Here is a 21,051-nt window from a genome sequence, read left to right as displayed (position 1 = left end):
GGGGGGGGGGGGAGAGTGACGAAGCATTACGGGGCTGAAGATAGAGAGTCATTTGTAACAGTGGCATCCGGTGGGCCTGACTCTGAACAAGACTTGACCCTGACCTCATGGAAAGGCGGGCTGCTGTGGTGTTGTAGGCCTATGTTGAAGCACCAATGACAGTCTGTGTTTGGGTTGAAAGAAGGCGGTTCTTTTTCTGCAAGACAGCTGGCTTTCTTGTCATTATCAGAACACACACCCAAACAAACCCGCGCTCGCAGGCAAACACAAAGCCTACACGGTGCACACAGCGCCCTCGCTCTGCCCCATGGGGACAAGGGCTGCTCTGTCTTGCAGTCGTCACAAGTGATTAAGGGATTAGCAAAGGAAAAAGAGGGGGGGAAATATTGCTGTGGAGAGTGTAAACAGGCCCCGGGGCAAAACAAACACATCACAGGAGAAGTGTTTACTCCCTTTGACTGATTACCTGCTACGTCCTCACCGTGGCGGAGCGTAATGAATAAACTGCTCGCTCTTTTGGTGTAAACAGGCAACAGTCCCACATAAAAACATCCTGTTTTAGTTTCAGCTAAGTTTAAAGGGTCAGCTGAGGGCGAACGGATGACGAATCATTGGGCATGCGTCTCGGCATTTTTTTCAAAAAAATAAAGTCTAAATATTTGTCATTTTTGATGAATGTATTTTTCTTCTTTCATTTCCTATTTGGTTTCTTCTGTTTTGGGAAGTGACAATCATTTGCGGAGCTTATAATTTAAAGCGCATGGGGTTTCTCATAACCACATTTTGTTCTGCTCATCAACAAAGCAAACGCTTGCATATTTTACTTGACAAGTGTCCAAACTGTTCTTTGTTGAGGCGTTCAGCATGCCATTATTCAGCTATGCTCTTTAAATGAGTACTCACAGCTGGTTAGCCTAGCTCAGCACAAATGCCGCAGACAGCTAGCTGGGCTTTTTCCAAATGTAACAAGATCCGCAGACCAGTACCTCTAAAGCTCACTTATCAACGTGTTATATCGTGTTTCGTTTAGTTTAATCTGCACAAAACCCTACATATGTGAAACAACAAGACCCAAGGAATAAGTAAATATAGCAACTTTTTGCTAGCCGTGTCCCTGTTTACAGTCTGTAGCCTATGCCAAGCTAAGCTAGCTGGCTGCTGTTTGTCGTCTTATATTCAGTGGCTACATATGAGAGTAGAACCTCATTTAAAGCTGTGTTCAGACATAAAAGGAAGCATATTTTTTTGCCTGTCCAGGTTGATTTTACCCAAACAGCCAATGTCCCAAATGTACGTTCCCTGTAGCAACTAGCATCTCTGTCAGAACTCACCAGAAACTAGTTTCTATTATTTTCCTTTTCAAAACTGTTCCTTTTAGCATCATTGTGCATGGGTTACTATGCATAACTGTGGTTTAACATGCACTTTTAAATGTTTTTTAAATCCAGTTCAAGAGACAAAAGGTAAAACTGACCAACAGGAAAATATTTTCCAACAAAGTCTATTTACATTTTATTGAGAGATTTCCGTTCCCCTTTAAGCCACACAAAGCGAGTAATGGTAATTTCCCCGTGCTATTTACTCCGGAACCACTGCTTCTTCACCCCAGCAGATAAACATCACACAGGAAACAGACAATCACAGCTGGAGGGACCGGGCCCGGGCCTTGCCCTCACAGAAAAAGCTCACTCATGGTATTAATATCAACACCGAAGCCCCGGCAACCCAAAAAATCAGGAGATATCACGCACCAAATCAAATCCACCCTGGTTTATGAAACATCCGCAAGGGTGTCACCTCCTCATTCTGCTCAGGAAGATCAGAAATATAAAAATGAGGTTTGATGAGGGCTTGGATTTGACGCTGAATTGAGATGGATAAGTTAATGAGTGTTTGTTATTTTACAGTTACTGTTAAAGCACACTAATGATATAAAATGACTTAAATACTGGTGAAAGGGGTCAGCGGATTGTATTGTTCCAGAAAAGAAAACACAGATTGTGAAAATAAAACCAAAAGAGACTGAATAAAACAACATATCATAACCATAAAATTCAGCAGCTCATTATGCCCTTTATCTACCGCCCATTACTGGGTACAGTAAATTTGACGAGTTGACGAGTGCTGCTTCAATAAAAGGGATGGATGCTCAACCTGACTTTTGGGGGTTTTCTACTGATGCTATAGCCTACTGTAAAATAAACACAATCTATACAACTCAAAGCATTTTCCTACTCCAGAAAAGCCTTTAAACCCAATGACAGTAAAGGACAGTACAAATACAGAGTGGTTTATTCTACATGACAGATAAAACTGTTCCACTTCAGTTTCCTTCTGTCACACCCATTAAACATAGCAGTTTGTGCCACCATGATGTAAATAGCCTACTATATACTAAAAATATATTTTACAGTATAAAATTATTATAGGAACATCAGTAGCCCTGAAATCACAGCTCAATGAGGGTTATTAAATTTAAGTAGAATACAAATAAAGCAGTTTTAATCATGTAACATCATATTAAGACGGGAAGTAAAGCATTTGCATCTGTTTTAAAATATTATATGTCAAAATGGAGGACTACTACAACTACAGTGTTTCTTGTTTTCTCAGACTGTTTTCTATAACTTGGCAGATGTTTTAGATTGATCTAATCTGATTTTAATCTGGATAACATTGCAAAAGAATGGGCAAGATTAATGGAAATTTTGAATCAGAGGGACAAGACTTGTTGTTATTGGAAATATGCGATGAACGTGTTTCCGTTGCAAGTGTTTCTTGAGGGCGACATTGTTTGAGACTCAGAGTCAAACATTTATACGGCACGACGGGCCTGTTTACACATCCGCAGATACATCTCTGACAGGTGTGAAATGCATTTTTGACCATGTGGCTCTTCAGAGAATACATCTGCAATGACTCGAGGTGATAACAGTGATTTTAATCTAAAACAAGCAGTGTGTGCCCAGCTCGACGTCCAGCCAAATCCCCTCGTTCTCACAAACATGGGCATCTGGCAGAGAAATGTAGTCTGTTCCTCACTGGAGGGGCATGATGATGGCAGCCAGGGCTACTTCCTGGCACCCTTCTCTCTGATGGCGGTCTGCCTAGGCCCCCCTAAAAAAAAAACCCTAGTGCTTGGGACAGTTAAAACAGGACAACATGATGATTACGCTCAGATGGAAGACATTAGGATTTGGGTGTATGAGTGGATGTAGAAGTAAAGGAGGTTTAGCGGAGCGAGTGTGACGCTTTAACGGACCTTTAAATGGCTTTTTTCACCACCGCCTTGCTTCCTGACATTTAACAAATGATCACTTCAAATAGCCCATGTCTTTCTCTCACTCCTTTTCCTCATTTTCAAGTTGTGTTGACGCTCGATAAAGGCCGCCACTTCCCTTCCAAATCTCGCCCCTTTGATTCTCCAGGGTTCATTAATTAAGTCAGTCCCCCTCCCCATTCACAAGAAAGTCCAAAGCATAACATTCACCAGCTGAGAACTAATTATGTAGACATTAGTCGACAAAGTGCAAACGTAGGTCCCTTCCTGTGTCGTGAAGTTGGAGGAACCTTGAGAGGATTTTTTTTTAATCAAGGAGGGTAGCAGGAACTTGATTCATATCCAAACACCGTGAGAAAACTGTGATCTGAGCAAAGGTTTGACGCACTCCCCTCACTTCCCCACCACTTCCTCTCATTCCTACCTTGCAATGATAAGTCATCTGAGGTAGGGATTGCCTTGCATGATTCCCCACACAGGACTATTTCTGTCTCCCAGCCTTCATCGCATCCTGTAACCGTTTTTTCCTGTCTTGCGTTAAGTGCAAAGTCATGGAATTATAGTTAAGTATGTGTGTTTGTTTGTGTGCGTATTGGAAGCAGGTCTTTCATCGTGTCATTTGTCTTGTCTTCTATGTGGGCACATGAAAGAGACTGTGCCAGGGAGTGTTTATATATACATACATGTGCACAGAAACCATGCGTGCGAGCATCAAGGACGGGACAGGTTGACAGGACGTGACTCACTCGGCCACAACAAAACCCAGCAACATTTATATCTCCAAAAACAAGCCTCGTTGACATCTTGAATTGCTTGCATTCGTGTCAGTCCGGTTTGGCCACTAGAGCAGGCTGTCAGTGCGAAACGCGGTGCTGGATCCAAACATGGTCCAGACGCAGCAGAGAGCCTCACCATCTGTCTTTACCGAGATAAAAATAAAGCTCTGCGACACGGTTTCACCACGGCGAAGCTGACTGAACCTATGGATGGCCTACAGATGTGCGGGCTGCTGCTGGCACCAGTATTGCGCAGCGGGAAAGCTTTTCAGGCTAGTTTTGTTCAAGATAGTCTCTATAATTTTGTAAAAATGGATATTCCTATGGAGATTTAATCAACACTGTTCACATGCACAGCTGCCATGACTAAAACTGACTCAATGGTACTGAGACACACAGGGATATGACGACGAATTAATGTTCAATATGAAGGAAATAACCTAGGCCAGTGGTTCCCAACCTATTTCGTCTAAAGTAGGCTACTCAAGTACTCTTTCACTGACACCACTCATTTAATGATATAAAATATATTGTTAGAATATTTGTTTTATACATTTGAACTGTGTTTAGATTGGTCAAGTTTGTGTTCCTGCTACTGCTTGGAGTTGCAGATGCAGGATGTTTCAACCATTTAACACTTATTTTGGCAAAAAAAACCTTTAACTATTTATTCATTACTTTAACTATTTTAACCATTTATTAATTAATTCAACAAACTGCTTCAACCATTTATCCATTCCTTTTACTATTTTAACCATATAGCCCTAATTTCTATTCTATTTTACAACATGTATTCATGATTTTTCGATCAGTAACACATATTAATCATTATCAATTACATTTAGCTATTTTAAACATTTATCCTTCATTCGTATTTCAGATATTACAACCTTTTATACTTTTGGTTATTTCAACAATTTATCTGTTTCAACTATTGATCCTACTCTGATCTTCTTTGCTCACTTAGTGCTTCACATTAACTCTTAATCGCAACATGTGGGGTTCAATTGTTAAAGCTGATTTAATATGTGGATATAATCTCTTAATCAAATCATAATAGCTATTTCTCAAATTAGTTCATCTTTCTGTATTTCCCTTAGCCTGGGAAGAAGACAAATCTGCTGAGATCATGACAGGCTACATTACCCAGCCAACTGCAGAAGAGGTTGGGAAGAACTGACCTGTTCACCATCTACTTGTAGTAGCCGATAAAAGACAGCCACAGGGAAGTTACTGAGTGAATTTTCAGTCTCAAAATGTTACGCACAAAGGTGAACCTTATCTCTATGTCAAAATATCTGTTAAATGAATTCAAGAAATTGTCGCTTTTAGTATTTCAAATAGTATATTGTCATTTGTAAATGAAATAACAATCCTACTGTACAATAATTTGATGTTGTTGGTCCCCTAGAGCTCCATATCCCACCTTCCCCTTTGTGTCTGCTTTCTATCAGCTTTAGTGTGATTCTCACTACCATAATTCATGTGTGTACTCAAGACTATAACGTTTGTGTTAGAAGAGTGTGATTTATTAAATGACCAAGGACAGACCAAAACAAAAGTAAAGATTAAGACGGGGTCAAGGGCGCCTCTTGCCCTGTCTAACTTTTTTCCCTACTTCCTCTGGTTTGGTAGCCTAGAAATGGGGTTTCCAGACCTGTCAACATAGAGGATCCAAGCCCCTCTAAATCCCACAATGCCCCTGGCTCCCTGAACGGTCCTTAAAAACAACAGTTTTTCTCAAGAGCTGCTAAACATAAAGACAAAAGACTGAGAGATACAATCCAATTGAACCATTTTTCCAGGTGTTCTGAACACGTGTTTTCACGAGGAGCACATGGTCAAGGACTACACGCTAAAAATATTCAAGATTTATTTTTCATCAAAACAGTCAAATATATAAAACAAAAGATGCGTTACGAGATGTTTCTGCATTTATAAATTACTAAATTTAGATTAAAACATACATATAATTAAAACAAGCAGGAGAGAATAGACACATAATACAATCAATCCAGAAGTATGATTGCTGATATAATCATGCATAATCATGACCAGCATATTATAATCATGTGCATATGTATAATTTCATCGGCTTGAAATTCTGTCTTCATAACTCTTCAGTCCGACCACAGCGTAACATCTTGGTGACAGCAGGGGATCAAAGAGTTGCACCAGTGCAGAGAAGGATAAATCCTCCTGCAGGACACAAAGACACACCCCAAAAACAGTAAGACACAATAGAACTGAATAAAAAACACATGGACATAAAAAAAGTTTGTTTTTTTCTCCCAGTTTGGCTTTGTGAACCCTGGCATCTTCTGCTGTACGATGTTGTCACTATTAAAGATTTCTCTATTGAATCCCCAGAGAAGAAACATCTGTACAAATATTGTGTCAGGTGGTCTCTTGTTCATGTGTAAAACAAGTTTTCCTTCCTTGATGGCTAGATGTTTGGTTATAGGACATTTTGCGGCTTTGTAAGGCTGTACTTTTACTACACTCAAAGTCTGCAGAATGGGAATAAAGGGAAAGCTCACGGATCAATTGAATCACTGTTAATATTGATTTAGATCTGGCTGCCAATGGTGGAGGCTCTGCAGCCATATTGGCAACAGTTTGTGGACACCTGTGTAGTTCTTTCCACCAAGTAGGAGATATGATTGATGATCATAAATGCATTCAGACTATAAATTGCACAAGCGGTTTTTCCAACTCTTTTTCTCATAAATACGGCCTGATGGATACGATGTGCTTACATCAGCACGCTAAAATGCTCACAATGGCAATGCTAACATGGTGTTATGTAAGCAGGTATGATGTTCACTATCTGATCTCATAACAGTGGAACCAACCGACAACACGGACACACCATCCCTAAAGACAGCATACAAAACACTGATCTCCTTTATTGTTTGAGGAATAAAATCCCTTCAATTCGTTGCTCAAAAAGTTGATTCCTGCGCACACAATCATCAATGCATATTTTTTTTTGCACACATGTCGGTCCTTTGAGCTTTCAGCAGACATCACGTCCACACAGAGACACTGGAGCAAGAAGCCTGAAGCCTCTGTGGAAACGCACAAATCTACAGTATCTTTCTGGACGATCACAGCTCTTGCTCAGAACTTGAACCTGATATGTGTGTGTGTGTTTCAACCCTTCTTTAAGGCTGAACCTACTACGGCACACTTATCATCATATGGATCATATTCACACACATCCATCACCTCCTCCTTTTTCCTCCACACTCCTCCTCGAGGGAGATCTCTCAAAGCTGACCAGCGCTCTTGACTTTATGTAGTTTGATTACGTGACCCTATTAAGGAAGTCCATCTGACACGTGTAATCACAACTACAAAGGTTTCTGCTTGTACATATCTCATCACGGTGACTCGGGCTAAAGATTAGCATGTTTTGTTTGGCTGCAGAAGCATTAGACGTTAAATTGCAGGCTGGCTTTAATTTAGCGGACACCAATATTATTTAAAAAAAAAAAAGAAAAAAAAAAGGTTTCCAGATTTCTGCTGAGATTTCTGCATCTCTGCTTTCATCATCTGGGAAGCAAAATTCAATCCCAATCAGCGAGCTGTACGTGCAAATTATAAAGACAAGTCCGGCTGAAAAAGGAGAAGAAGTGAGCCCCGCGTCTGTCACAGGGGCTGCTGGTTTAAAGCACTGACTGCACCTGTTTCAGTTAGTCCAATTTTGTGTTTTATTAATATTTTATTTTCTTGTTTGTGAGTTGTTTTTACAGTGGATTTGAGAGTTGTAGTTATAAAACTGATAAAACTATACATTTCTTTGATTATTTCCACTGGTGGTTTAGCTATTTTCACTCAAATTAACTACGTGGCAGAAATAAAAAAAAACAAAATAAAATTACTAGATTTTTACTGCTTTCAGCTTCTAAAATGTACATATTTTTTGATTTCTTCTGTCTTCTGTGATCGAAAAGAAAGTATCTTTAGGTTCTGAACTCCTAGATAGACAAAACCAGCAATTTAAAGCCATCACCATGGGCTCTGGGAGCTTATAATGGGCAATTTAACTATTTTCTGACATTTTCTAGATCATTTTTCTATTAATTGAGCAAAGAAAATGCAGATTAATAGACACTAAAAATAATAGTTTCAGCCCTAAATGAGACATTTATGCCTAAACTAGACTAGACTAGACTACCACAATCATATTTTTATTTTATTAAAGTGAAGAAGGGAATTTTATTCTGATTTGGATTCAGTTTTTAAGTCTATATATAAGACTTTTAAGTCATATGTATTTAAGTCAGAATCTTTGTTATACCAAGGCTCGATTCACACACACACACCCCCTGAAACTGTGAAGCCCTGCAGTATTTCATGGATGTTATTTTAAAGTCAAATGTTCCATATGCTCTCTATTAACAACTACAGTATCCATATAAACAGATTTAGTCTGCTCTCTTTATTTTTACATACACCTTTGCTGCTACACCACTTCCTGCTTCCCAGCCGGATAACTTCCCTAACCTCCTCCTGGACCACCTTTTGGAGTATTCACTGTTCTGCCAAAGGGGGGGTTCAAGTCTAGCTGACACGTTCTGAAGTATCACAGGAGCAGATCCAAACCTCCACAATGAATTCATATTATTTTTGCAATACTTGATCATGACTTTTACCTGTTCTTTCAGGTAGCAGAGGCGATCGAGGAGAATCAGACCTTCGATACATGGAGCCAGGGCCACCTTCAGCTACACAAAGGAGATGACACGAGAGAAGAAAGATCTATTGAAGATCACTTTAAATATATATTTGTTTTTGTGAGGGGATCTTCCCATATATGTGTTGAAAAAATTGCCCTTTTCTTGTAAGTTGTCCCTTTTAGGCTACTCCCAATACTCAAACTACATACTAAAAAACCCACCATGACTAGTGTCTTCCCAGTAGCTGGTGGGCGATCACCAAAAACCATTTTACTGCTTTATGTCATGAAGGAAAATTGGTATGTCGGTTGACACCACAATTAGTGGCCTCAGCTAAAAACCAGAGGCTGGTTTTCTTCCCGTTCTGTACAGTCATTCCTGTATTACTTCCCGCAGAATACAATGATCTCACTTAATGGCCTGCAATTTATTGCCATTATACAGTACATCTCGTTTTACAGGAATGTTTTACACAGAGTTTAAACAGGTTGTTGTGGCTGGAGGTATAGGATGAGGAGTTGATACGAAGATGCCGTACAGGCCGGGAAGATGGACCTACCATGTTAAAGGCGTGCATCTCGCCCATTCGCGGCCTGTATGCGTCATGGTAATCCTGGATGTCGGCGTCTGAAAGCTGAGGAGGAAAGAGAGTGATGTGGCACGCATGTGAGCGACATATGAAGGATTTGAATATTAATACAGGGGGGAGGAAAGTGAGAGATGGAAGGAGAATGTGTAGAGGAGAAGCGAAATGGAAAGAGCTTTGTCTTCTGGAGCTGCGAGTGGCAATATCTTAAACCAAGAGAGGAAGCATCTCAAGGACCGAGACACGAATGGAAATATTTTTTAAATAAACACCATCGAGGAAACATTTTGCTTCAAATGGGGCCAAATGAAGGAGTATTTCTCCTACAGCTGCTATGTGCTTTCCACAGTTTGTCTCTGGAAGGTGTGTCTGTACGATACCGTAATATTCTGGTCCCGACCTTTGATTCATCCAGTTCCAGTCTGCGCAGAGCTCGGCGAACGTAGTCCACGAATGATTTAGCCTTAGAGTAGACGTTCCCGACTCGCTTTTCACTGCAGAGCAACCACAAACACAACACATACATCATTTCTCAGTCCCTGAACATCTCATTCCTGCCCAGTGAAATAAACAACATTCACTCCTTTAGTCTCGTGTTGTGCCCTCTCTTTTTTTTTTTATCACGCCCTAGCAACCAGAACCAAACTGTTAAACACTCCTAAAGGACTAAACAGTGATGAATAGGTGTTGCTTGGAGCAAAGTAATGGATATTCGATCCTGATCTGATGTTAGTCATTAAACTAAAGGTCACAGAGCAAGAGAGACAAGGCAAAGATCAGTGTCTTTGATCATGTTTGTGCCGAGCACGTTTGGTGAGGGCTCACTGAAATCTGCAGTATTAACGTCCTATAAATCAGTTTATTTAGGTAGAGGAGAGCAATGGCCATCATCCGCCAGATTTGGAAAATTCTCAGTCATAAGGAATGCAACAAAACAACCGCAAATGACCCCCAGAACTTAAAGTTTTATGGGTGTAAACCAGCAGGTTTTGACTTTCAAGGGCCAGCAGTTACTCATGTTTGGAAAGTAAAGCATAACAAACTGAACCAAGGCCAAAGTCAAGTATATTCTTCCTTTTCGTCATGTGCTTCGCGGGACTATGCGAGCAGAAATGGTTCATTTTTGTAAGTGAAAAAAATTTCCACTAAGGGTAATAATGTATTGTTATATACAATAATTAATACAATAATGTATTTGTTTATTAAAAATGTACCATATTTTTCTAGAGCCCGAGAAAAACTATTTTTTAGGAGAAAGTGAATGTTTTCTCTTGAATTGACAATTATTACAATTGTTCTTTTCTGTCGATTGACTAACCCCCATCTCAGTCGACCACTTTCAGTCTATCATGCGAAACCTGCCCTACTACTGAGTACATGTGACGTTTGTTTGCAGGATTTGCTTCATTTGTAGCATAATTAAACCAGAAACAAAACCCTTTTCTGGTTCGGAGACAAAAACAACAGCAAGTGAGTTTTTTATTCTTTAGACTGCTACTGAAATGCCTGCGAAGCACATGTGTTAGCGTATGCGGACGCTGCAAAATAATATATACAATTAGAGAAAATATTTAACCAGTTACGCACACTCGCTGTGATTTCTGCCAGATGTAAACTGCTGTGCGTTACCTTTTAAAAGAGCTGTAGTGATCCCTCAGAATAACGTGAAGGACCGCCCGGTAAAACAGGGACTCCATCTGTATCTACAGAAAAAAAGGTCAAAGATAGCTTGATTCCACGTAATGCAAACTGACTGTACATTCCACATGAAAAGTTTGTTGTTCCCTTGTGATTCAGCCGGCGTGTGTACGACACTTTCCAAGCCTGATGCAAGACTAGCGAGCAATCAAGCCGGTTCCAACGAGCAATCAATCTTCCCGTGATTGCATTAATATTTATAAACATTCCATATTAATGGCTGGTGGTATCGTGTATCAGCTTTGGCCGGGAGCCCCCGAGCGCTACGTTTCAAATAAATACACTGTAGTCAATCGCCGACTTAGAACAATAGCAGAATTAATGAGCTGATTGTTTGAATGCATGTAGGAGATCTACGCAGAAGATAATACTGGCTTGAGTGATTGTGAACACCCATTTTTGTGGTTTGAAATCATGTGCGAGATTTGTTTTGATGGGTGTGACGTAATGACAGTTTTAACTCCCATTCTTGTGCGATGATGACTATTAATTTATGGTATTGATTTCAATTAGTGTACATGCCTTACTTACCCCTTGGCCGAGTGAAACTCTCTCGAGTGCCTGTTTTTTAGTAGAAAAATGGTAAAGCGTTAAGTATTTCTTGGAAAAAAACTACACTCCTGACACTCTATTAAAAACTACTTCATCCACATGACCTGCTTATAACCGACAGTAAATAAGAAGACTGTTTACTGCCAATTCATTACAGATGCTTATATTACACACGGAGCCATCCCTGACAATAACCCATACAGTCTGAAGATGTTTATGCAGGAAAGAGGCTGCTGTGCACATTTTTTCGTGGTGTCGTTCGAAACTCACCAAACACGCAGACATCCTGGCGTTTCTGCCGCAGAACCAGGACTGGTCGCGGAGGTACTGACTCAGAGGGAAACCACACACACTGCGCAAACACTCTGCGAGGGAACACACAGAGATAAAAGAGGGTAAACTGATTGCGGGGGGGGTTAAACAACAGTAATCAGTGGGTATGAATTTTAAGTGTTTGCCAGAGAAACTTCAAGATAGCAGGAGTGGGAAATATTTTAATTTTCATTTATGAAGACAGAGAATCCTCTTCGTCAGTGTGACTGTCTTAGATAATCTGCACTGGATTTGAATGACTATTTAAATCATTTACTAGCTGTTTGTGTGTTCTATATCGGCTTTTTGGGGGAAAATGTTGATTTATTATTTATTTGAGTCAGAAGAGAAGATCCACTCTCATATCTGTCTGTGAAATTTAAAGCTACAGCCAAGAGACTGTTAGCTTAGCTTAGCACAAAGACTAAAAGGAGCTAGCCTGGCTCTTTAATAAAAAGGTGAAATAAATTCACCTACCAGCACATTTAAAGCTCACTAATTTACACATTATATCTTGTTTGTTTAATATGTACAAAAACTAAGGTGAATAGTGAAGTCTTTGTGCTAAGCTAGGCTAACTGTCTCCTGACAACAGCTTCTTATTTATGATACATACAGAGAGGGAGTCAACCCTCTCCTCTAACCCGCAGCAAAAAAGTACATGAACCTACTTCTGTATCTCTTCCTTTAAAGGAAGTCTATTAATAAAAGAATTAAATAAAGGATGTATTTTGCCTTAAAAAGTCAGAATTGCTGTACAATAAGCGCCACACAGAGCTTAGCACGCACACAGATTCCCAGTGGGAGGGTACTGAGTGTGACTGCTTGACAGCCTGCCATCCTTTTCATGTCATTTCTAAAAGGGTCAGTGACTGAGGCCAAGGCCGCGTGGATCCAGAGGGATACAGTCAAAAGAAGCAGTAATAACATGAGCAGCTGCGACCGGCTGGGGCTCGCACAAACTGCTCCGGACACGCTAACAGGTTAGCAGTCAGGTTAGCATCTGCCCGGCACATGGCTTGTTGACAGAGGCCCTCGGAGTGGACAAGCCGTACACAGAGCTGTTTATAGCAGCCATCCTCACGCTGGCCGCAGAGTTCACATCTGAAGTGGTCACGTACATGTGCTGCCATTTACAAAGACAAATATTTCTGATGTGTGTGATCGCACACTTGAAAATACTTGGTGAGGAGACACGCTGGCTCCAGACCTTAGACGGCTGAATGTACTCATCTTACAGCAGTTGTTGTTGTGAGTAAACAGCATGAGATTGGACTCCCGATCCCACATACGGTACCAAACATGGATGGTGCATTTAATTGCTTCACCCCTAAATAAGCGGATCACATAAATGTACAACTGCCTTTCATAATGAAGCTTTTCAGCTCTTTAGCTCCTTTTTAGGGTGAGGTAGGCCACCACAGGAGCTGGCCCGGATCCCAGACTGCGCTGTAAGGCCAACAGGGGAGAGAAAGCGCACGCGTGTGTGCGTGTGCGCCTTTGTTCATTTCTTTAAAAGATCGAGCTGGAGTTTGAGAAACAGGCATGGAAAGGAGTGTTTTCAATCATCTGTCGTGATATCATTTCCCGCTCTTGGCTGAAGCGTCGACGGCGCCCCCGATGACGCGAGGGTCGGAGGTCGCTCTGTTAACAAGAGATGACGCGACATTGTGTCGACTGTAGCGAGGGCTCTGTCTTATGGAGAGAGCAGAGGCTGCAGTCACAGCATGAGGACACATGTAGACGATTTCATACCTCATAAACTGAGCTGTGAGAGAGCATGAGACGAGGATGATATCAATCTATTCTGCTGCATTTTGGCACCTGAATTAAGCTCCGAGGTGAAGCGGAGGATGGCATGCAGTCTCCTCAGGGTGGAAGACCAGGGTAACTAAACAACAGTCCTGCTAAACCAAGATTAAATACTACACACTAGTTGCAGAATCAATCTCCTCTAAATGGTTCCCTGCTAAATTAAAAGGTCAAAGAAATCGCATTTTCAGTGGCCATCCTAAATCCATAAATCCAGTCTAATGGCTCAAACAGAGCTCAACTCAAACTCCAGGAGGGGGACTTGGCTGAGCTCTCCAGACTCTCAGTGGAATATTTGACTTGTTTACTATCAAATATGAATATAAGTGTTTATGTGGCTCCATGTGGATCAGAGTGAAAAAGTGAACGCTGCAGGTGTCTGAGGTGGGATTATGGGACGTGTGTGAGTGAAGAGAAGGAGAGAGTCAGAAATAAGAGACATAGACTGTGAGCTCTGTGTACAATGGAAACCACATGTTCCTAAAACTGGGTGGAGTGTATGTGTGTGTGTGTGTGTGTGTGTGTGTGGTTACCCTGTCCGGCAGGGTCAAACTCCTCAGACAGCAGGTGATAGCAGCAGCCCACGCTGCAGACTGCGGCCAGCTCCGCTTTAGCCACAAACATCCTCAGGGTGCTGGGAGCCAAGTCGCCACACGTATGCAGGCCGACCACGACCGCGTCCTGGAATTCGGAGAAAGCATGCAGAGAAAGGAGAGAGAGAAAAGCAGAAGAAGGAGAGGGAGAGGGTTGGAGATCGATGGTAAAATTTATTGACGACGACGCGCTGCAGCTTTGGCACGGCGGTAACATCCCGCACTTCGCTCCAGTAATGCGAACTCCAGCCGCCGTGACAGGCTTGTAATTTCAGGAGCTGCTGTGGGAATCGTGCTTTGCTACTAAACTGTGCGGCTGGCCTCCTTTCTGCACCACCACGGCTGCCCCAACACGCCATAAATCTATTTTCAACGTTTACTGACTTTGTGGTTTTTGCCCACCTCCAGCTCGTTGATGAGCTCTCGCAGCTCCGTTTCCGCCGTGACGTAAGACGTGAGGGGCGAAAACACGGTGCCGGCGCCGTCGGTTCTGTTCCGAGCTTTCCTCTCCAGGTTCTCCCTCTTCCTCCTCTCTCTCTCCTCGGCACTCAGCTGGCAGGGGGGGACTCTGGGGGATGCAGTCTGTATCTCGTCCACTGATAGGGCATTAAGAAAGAGCTCCTCTGTTTGGGAGTTTGGCTCTGGGTGCCTTTCCACCGCAGGGTTGACATCTGATAAGCTGATTAACACCTTCTCCTCCTGCGTTACAACTCCTGCCCCATCACTGTAGGAAGCATCACTGTCTCCATTCATCCCAGGCTTGATTTCTACTAACTCTTCCTGAGGTGAATGTGTAGCCTCGCCCTGTGCCCGAGCTGCCTTGCTGTGTTTCTGGTACGCCCTGGAGAATTTTTTCAGCTTCCTGTTCCTCTCCTGAGCTCCGTGGGTGTTGGTGCTGGAGGAGTCGATGCCGTAGACCCGGAGGCCGTACTGCAGAGACAGGAAGGAGCTCAGGTAGCCCTTCCCTGAGCCCACATCTATCACCTGGGTGGGTTAAAAAAAAAAGATGGAAGGGAAAAATCAAATCCAAAAGCGTGTTAATAAGATAAAACTTGGTGGTTCTAGCAAGTCTCTACTGTTACTCTACCTGTTTGACTCCACAGCGCTGGGCCAGACATGCCACCACCTCGGACATTGACTGGACCTCATGAGATTTCTTAGAGTTCATAAACTCATCCGGCTCCAGCGCAGCACCTAAGTTAGACCAATCAAAAAAAAGCATGTCATACGGACAATTCTTGACAGGTTTCCTGCTCTCAGCACGAAACAATGCGTTCAGACCTTCCAGTCTTCCCTACCTGTGTCTTCCCCCTTCTCTCTGAGGGCCTGCAGGAGCTCATCCCTGCTCATACAGACTCCAAGGCCAGGGATAGAGTGGGCCTTGGCCGCCTGCAGCAGTTCATGGGTATCAACCAGCCGGTTTGTGTCATTGCAAAACCCAAATGTGGTCCTGGATTGCTCTGTTTAAGGAGACAGACAGAGAAATAATGGTGAACGTCAGGCTTTTCAAGTTAATTTATTTATATTTACTTCAGTGTGTGTGTTTAATACTACAACTTTAAGTACTCATTCAAATTGAGATGATTTTAAATCTGCAAAGGAAATCACTTAAATAACAAAACAAAACTATTGGATTGTCTCGCGTAGCCCTTATGCAGCCATTCAGATTTAGTTAAATGCTGCATTCTTTCAGCAATTACAGTTTAAGTATAGAGATGGATGGATAAGTCTGTTTTCTTCAGGTCCTTGAGGAACAGTAGCAGGGGAAATAAATGTGCCAAATATTAAAAAGATGTATATGCATGGCTAGTTCTTTTCATAATTTGTGAAACAAAGTTCAGATTCAGAATCAGAATCAGAATTTGGTTTATTGCCAGGTAGGTTTTTACACATACGAGGAATTTGTCTTGGTGCATTGGTGCATAAAATATACAAATCACACAAAAATCATACAAGAAAAAAATACTTTCAAAACATAAATAAAGATAAGAAAGATAAGAAAAGATAAGAAAACTGTACAGAAAACAAGAGTGCACTAATGTAATGATCATATATTTTTAAGAAATGCCTTAAAATATCTAAGAAAATTAATTGAATTAACTTTTAGGTTGCCAAATTCTAAAACATACCTTTGGCTTGTGGTTTAATTTCCATTTGGTGGTAATGCAATAATAAATGTTGGTGATGCATTCATAAATTCTTATAAATACATGGATTTTGTCCATACATTCACAACCTCATCTAGAAAGCAAGTATGTATGTATGTATGTAATGTATGTATGTATGTATGTATGTATGTATGTATGTATATGAATATGTAGAAATGAGAAATTATGTATATGTAAAGATATTATATCCAAAAAGAATATATAAAGATAGTCTGTAAATTAAATATATCAGTAATATATTAATAATAATTTAATAAGCAGAGGAGAAGGGGTAGGAATTTATTAAGTGTACACTTCTTCCTACTCCCTTTTGAACATGGTATGATTCAATTTAATTTGTTAAGGGACATTAACAAACTGAGCTGTTGCATGTACAGGTTTGACCTGTCTCGTTTTCTTTTCTTTTCTTTTTTTCTCTTGGCTTTTTCTTCTCATTTTTCTCTTCATTTCACTTTTATTTTATCTAATTTTTTGTGTTTTTGTTGGCATTTACATGTTCGAAATAAAATTCTCAATTCAAATCAAAGCATGAATAAATAATTTCTCAACCATTAATAAAGCTGCTCAAAACAACTCATAAAACCCTTACACAGTGTGCTTTACTACAAAGTGGGACCCCCAAAGCTATAGTTAACATTCTCCAGGACTCAATGTATTTACCTTTTGCTTTGGCTTCTTGCGCCCCCTGCTGGTCACCACACGAACTAACAGCTGTCAGCACCTCTTGAGGTGGCACGGCCATGAACCGGTTCCACACGTCGTGAGTGTAAAACTCCACCGTGTGAGCATTGGCGACCGTCAGGGTTATGGACAGAAAGCGCTTGACTTCATCTATCCGTCGTTGAATTTCTGCGAGGCTGCCCGAGGAGGATAACATCTTAAAAAAAGCTCTAGAGAGGAACTGAGTGGAGCATGTATGAAGCCGTCCACTGCTGCTGCACGCCCAGGCATTAGCAGTCGAAAACACTGTGAGGATTTGGCGATACGCGACGCTTATTTTTTTTTAAATAAAACATACGTCAACGTTAATGTGTACAATTATCCACAGTGGAGTGAATTTACAAATGTCGTGTAGTTAAATGAACGGACTCGTAAATTAAAATATATTTTTTTCGAGACTGAATTCTCCGTAATCGATTGTTCACGTCTGCCTTGGGTACCTCATCACCACGCGTCTGTAAGGAAATGGCACGCTGGCTCAATCCCGCATGAGTGTTGTAAACATTTCACTTTCCCTGTTCAAATCTGAGCTCAAATGGCACCGACAGATCACAAAATGAAGAATAAGACGTTTACAGCCAAAGATGGCAACTGGAAAAAATCCAAACCCAACTTACAGGGTGTCAAGAAGAAGAGGAAATGGACCCCCGATAACAAAGTATTCGAGGGAAATGTTAAAGAAGGTAAATTACAACAGTAGTTAGATAATGAATGGCAGTTTGGTTAATTCAGCTGTATTTAGAAAGAGACACACAAATAGGGCACAGCTTATCTATGTACTTTTTATCTCTGCATAAACATGACGCCAAACTCAATTAAGAAATCTCTCAATTTAAACTGGTATTTCTGTTTGACGAACTCTGATCCAGGCTAAAACGTGTTTTAATGTATTTTACAACATATATGGGTCAAATAATAAATTCGGCATGTAGTGGTCCACCAAGCAACCCTCTATTTAAATATAGTATCAAATTAATATTCCATTATATGCCTTTGTCTTGTGTCTTCAGGGCAAGGGTTTGCTTTAAAGAGGAAGCAAAAAGTCCAACATGAGTACAACAAGCTGCTGCGGAAGGAGAAGAAGAAGAGGACGACTCCTGAGTCCAAACAGCTGTACAAGGAGGAGTACCCAGAACACCTCAGGCATCTGTACATGGCCGAGGCAGAGAAACTGAAGAACGAGGCCTGGACGCATAGAATGAACAGGAGTAAGATGAGAATCAAAGAGCAGGATAAGGGAGAAAAGATAGATGAAAATGAAGCTGATCCACGCCAGAGCGAAGCTGCTGATCCGGATCCAGAAGTTACTGGTGGATCTGAGCAGACCGATTCTACTGCTGGGAACCCTGAACAGACAGCAGCCTCTGAGAAAGAAAGGTAGGAAAACAGCTGGACTTGCAGCTCTGACCGTTAGCCTGAAGTAACTTAAGTGGTCTGCGTAATCATATAAAGAAATGGAGAATAAATTACTACTTAAAACTGATAAAGATAAAGTTCCTAATATTGTAAATTAAAACGTGGAGAAATATTGCAAATGGGAGTTGCAAAACCTAGTTTGAACTAATTTCAGTAGACTTTCAGTGCTTGTGACTTCAAAGGTTTAAGTTCTCTGAGTCTGAGTGATGTGTAAAAACTCAAAGGAGTTCTCCTTTAAAGTAAAAGTACAACTGCACATGGGGAAAAAAATGTGTAAACCCTTTCATGGCTTTAGATGAAGCTGTTTGTTTGAAGTTTTTGTTTTGAGGAACCGCAGATAAAGCTTGATGACAACACATTTTTTATTTTTCAGTTTATTAGACACTTATAAGAGCACTCTAAATGTTTGCAATCTACAGATAGAAATCTGTCAGTTAAAGCTGAAACAGGCAAATTGCCTGAGTGTGGTTTGGTGTTTGTTTAATTCTTGTACTGTTCATTTTTTAAGCCGATTGGGAAGCACAGATTAACAGCGCCTTTATAATATTCTCTTTCAGTATTCCAATGAGCAACCGCATGAGGAAGAAAATGCTGAAGAAGACATCCTACCAGAAGACAAAAGAGGAATTTGAGTCAACTAAAGAAAAGCAGAGAAAGAAGAAAGAGGTGATGTTTTTCTCCTTATTGTTAACCTGAACCCTGGAAACATGAGGTCTCAGATTTAGTTTTTTGTGACTTCAAATAATCAAATTGCTGACTTTCTGCTGACAGGTTGTCTTGTTCTTTTTTTGTGTTTATTTTGGTTCAATCCCAGGAGTACCTGAAGAACAAGCAGCAAAGAGAAGAAGCCATTCAGAAGTACAAACAGAAAAAGATGGAGACGTTTCAGATGCTGAGCAAAAAGACCAAGAGAGGACAGCCCAATCTGAACCTCCAAATGGAGTATTTGCTTCAAAAGATCCAAGGAACTGGAAAATGACTCTTAAGTCAGAGTTGATACTGGAGAATTGCGTGGGGAAAAGTTTGGACCTTGCCTGTATATGACACATACTTGCCTGTATGTGTTTTGTTTTTGTTTTAAATGATTACCTGAGGACAATCAGGACTGTGCTTTTCACACAAAAAACACTCTTTTCAGTTGTTCTTCGTGGGTTTTTTTTTTCAGTTTTTTCTCCCTGAAAACCTAAAACTGTGGCCCATTTTAATCTCAGACCACAAGAGGGCATTGTAAGATATGAAGAGATGGCAAACTTGCTCATGTAAGACAGCTTTTAATCAATAAATGTTGAGTGAGTTTCCTGTAAAGTGCTGTTTTTTCCAAAGACCAACAAATCCCAGGTGTAGCTAATTGCCTTCTCAGGGAATAATTTGTAATTATCAATTAAAATAAATATTTCGTTTCTTTTATTAACTCTTTAAAATCATTTAATCAGCTGATTAAACAATAATACAAAGCAGAATAATAAAACAGTCAATGACACATTAACACTCAATATACTAGTGGTCTAGGGGCTGCTGTTGCCATGGAGATGTAAATGCTGCATACTATAATCCCGCACAAAGAGAGTTCACCCTGCAACCCTCCCTCACTCAGAGCGGGGAGCAGCGTCAGGGCGCAGGCTGCAAACCCTCAGGCCGCTTCCTCATGACATCACATGGTTGCAGAATGACTTCTCTGACATTCATCTGTGAGGCAAGACTTCCTAAACACAGCGCGCGGTCACCGCTCTGTTGATACTTGGAGCGGAAAAAGGCTTCACTTTCCTGTGCGTATCATTTGTGAGAGGTAAGAGCTTTCCTCCGGTTTCTGGTTTATTTAAAGAAGGGAGTTGTAGTTCACTGCAAAGAAGGAGAGAATGGAGGGTTTGAATTTGTTGTAAAGAAAGACCCAAAGCTTTTCTTACCTTAGTGTAACAGTTTTTGACAGTTTGGGGGAACATAATTGGGGCCTGTAGATAAAGGGGGTTCCTTTGTGTTCAAACAGTAGTTTGAGGATACTAAAATGAGTTTAATACATCTAATGTCCAATTTTCAGCTTTTGAACATTTAATTTTGTCTTAGCTGAAACCCAGTGACGTATAAACCAAACCTTTCCATCTCAAGAGGTTAGTTGACACATCTTGACTTTAAAATATCGGGCTATCTGCCGCTCATATTTCACTTTCTGCTCTCTGGCTTCATCTCAGCTCTTAACAGTGCAAACAATACAGTACTTCTGAACCTTGTTCAAGTCATGAAGTCTTACTGAAAGCGAGAAACAGCTGTGAAAAAGTGCAGAGGGGGGATACATTACGGGCTCTTGCAGTCTTGTAGGCATTATACTGTCATGTGTTCTGTATGGCGGGGTATTAAGATAATCTTTCACACTGTGTTTACATACCTTTGTGAGTTGCTTGTTCCTGGCTTATTAGAAAGGGGAAGTACTTTATAGTTGTAACAAGTGTGGTACTGTT

General features: G+C 40.9%; 2 protein-coding genes across 2 annotated transcripts; one reads left to right on the top strand and one right to left on the bottom strand.

Moving 5' to 3' along the window:
* Positions 1 to 5,834: 5,834 nt before the first annotated feature.
* On the bottom strand, positions 5,835 to 17,557 carry mettl25 (methyltransferase like 25). The gene is made up of 12 exons (XM_035677962.1): positions 17,123 to 17,557; positions 15,593 to 15,754; positions 15,382 to 15,488; positions 14,697 to 15,278; positions 14,235 to 14,382; positions 11,848 to 11,942; positions 11,557 to 11,586; positions 10,957 to 11,030; positions 9,728 to 9,821; positions 9,301 to 9,375; positions 8,718 to 8,789; positions 5,835 to 6,255 (listed from the first exon to the last, which is right to left on the bottom strand). The coding sequence occupies exons 1-12, from the start codon at positions 17,337 to 17,339 to the stop codon at positions 6,145 to 6,147; spliced, it is 1,767 nt and encodes a 588-aa protein (XP_035533855.1). The 5' UTR covers positions 17,340 to 17,557; the 3' UTR covers positions 5,835 to 6,144.
* Positions 17,558 to 17,574: 17 nt separating this feature from the next.
* ccdc59 (coiled-coil domain containing 59) lies at positions 17,575 to 19,897 on the top strand. Its single transcript, XM_035677972.1, has 4 exons — positions 17,575 to 17,865; positions 18,193 to 18,559; positions 19,156 to 19,264; positions 19,413 to 19,897. The coding sequence occupies exons 1-4, from the start codon at positions 17,718 to 17,720 to the stop codon at positions 19,575 to 19,577; spliced, it is 789 nt and encodes a 262-aa protein (XP_035533865.1). The 5' UTR covers positions 17,575 to 17,717; the 3' UTR covers positions 19,578 to 19,897.
* Positions 19,898 to 21,051: the final 1,154 nt, after the last annotated feature.

Source organism: Morone saxatilis, unplaced genomic scaffold (genome assembly GCF_004916995.1).
Source record: "Morone saxatilis isolate NCDOM2014 unplaced genomic scaffold, NCSU_SB_2.0 Contig10, whole genome shotgun sequence".
Lineage (NCBI taxonomy): Eukaryota > Metazoa > Chordata > Actinopteri > Moronidae > Morone > Morone saxatilis.
The sequence above is the reverse complement of the archived record's forward strand: the minus strand, read 5'-3'. Positions and strand labels throughout refer to the sequence as shown.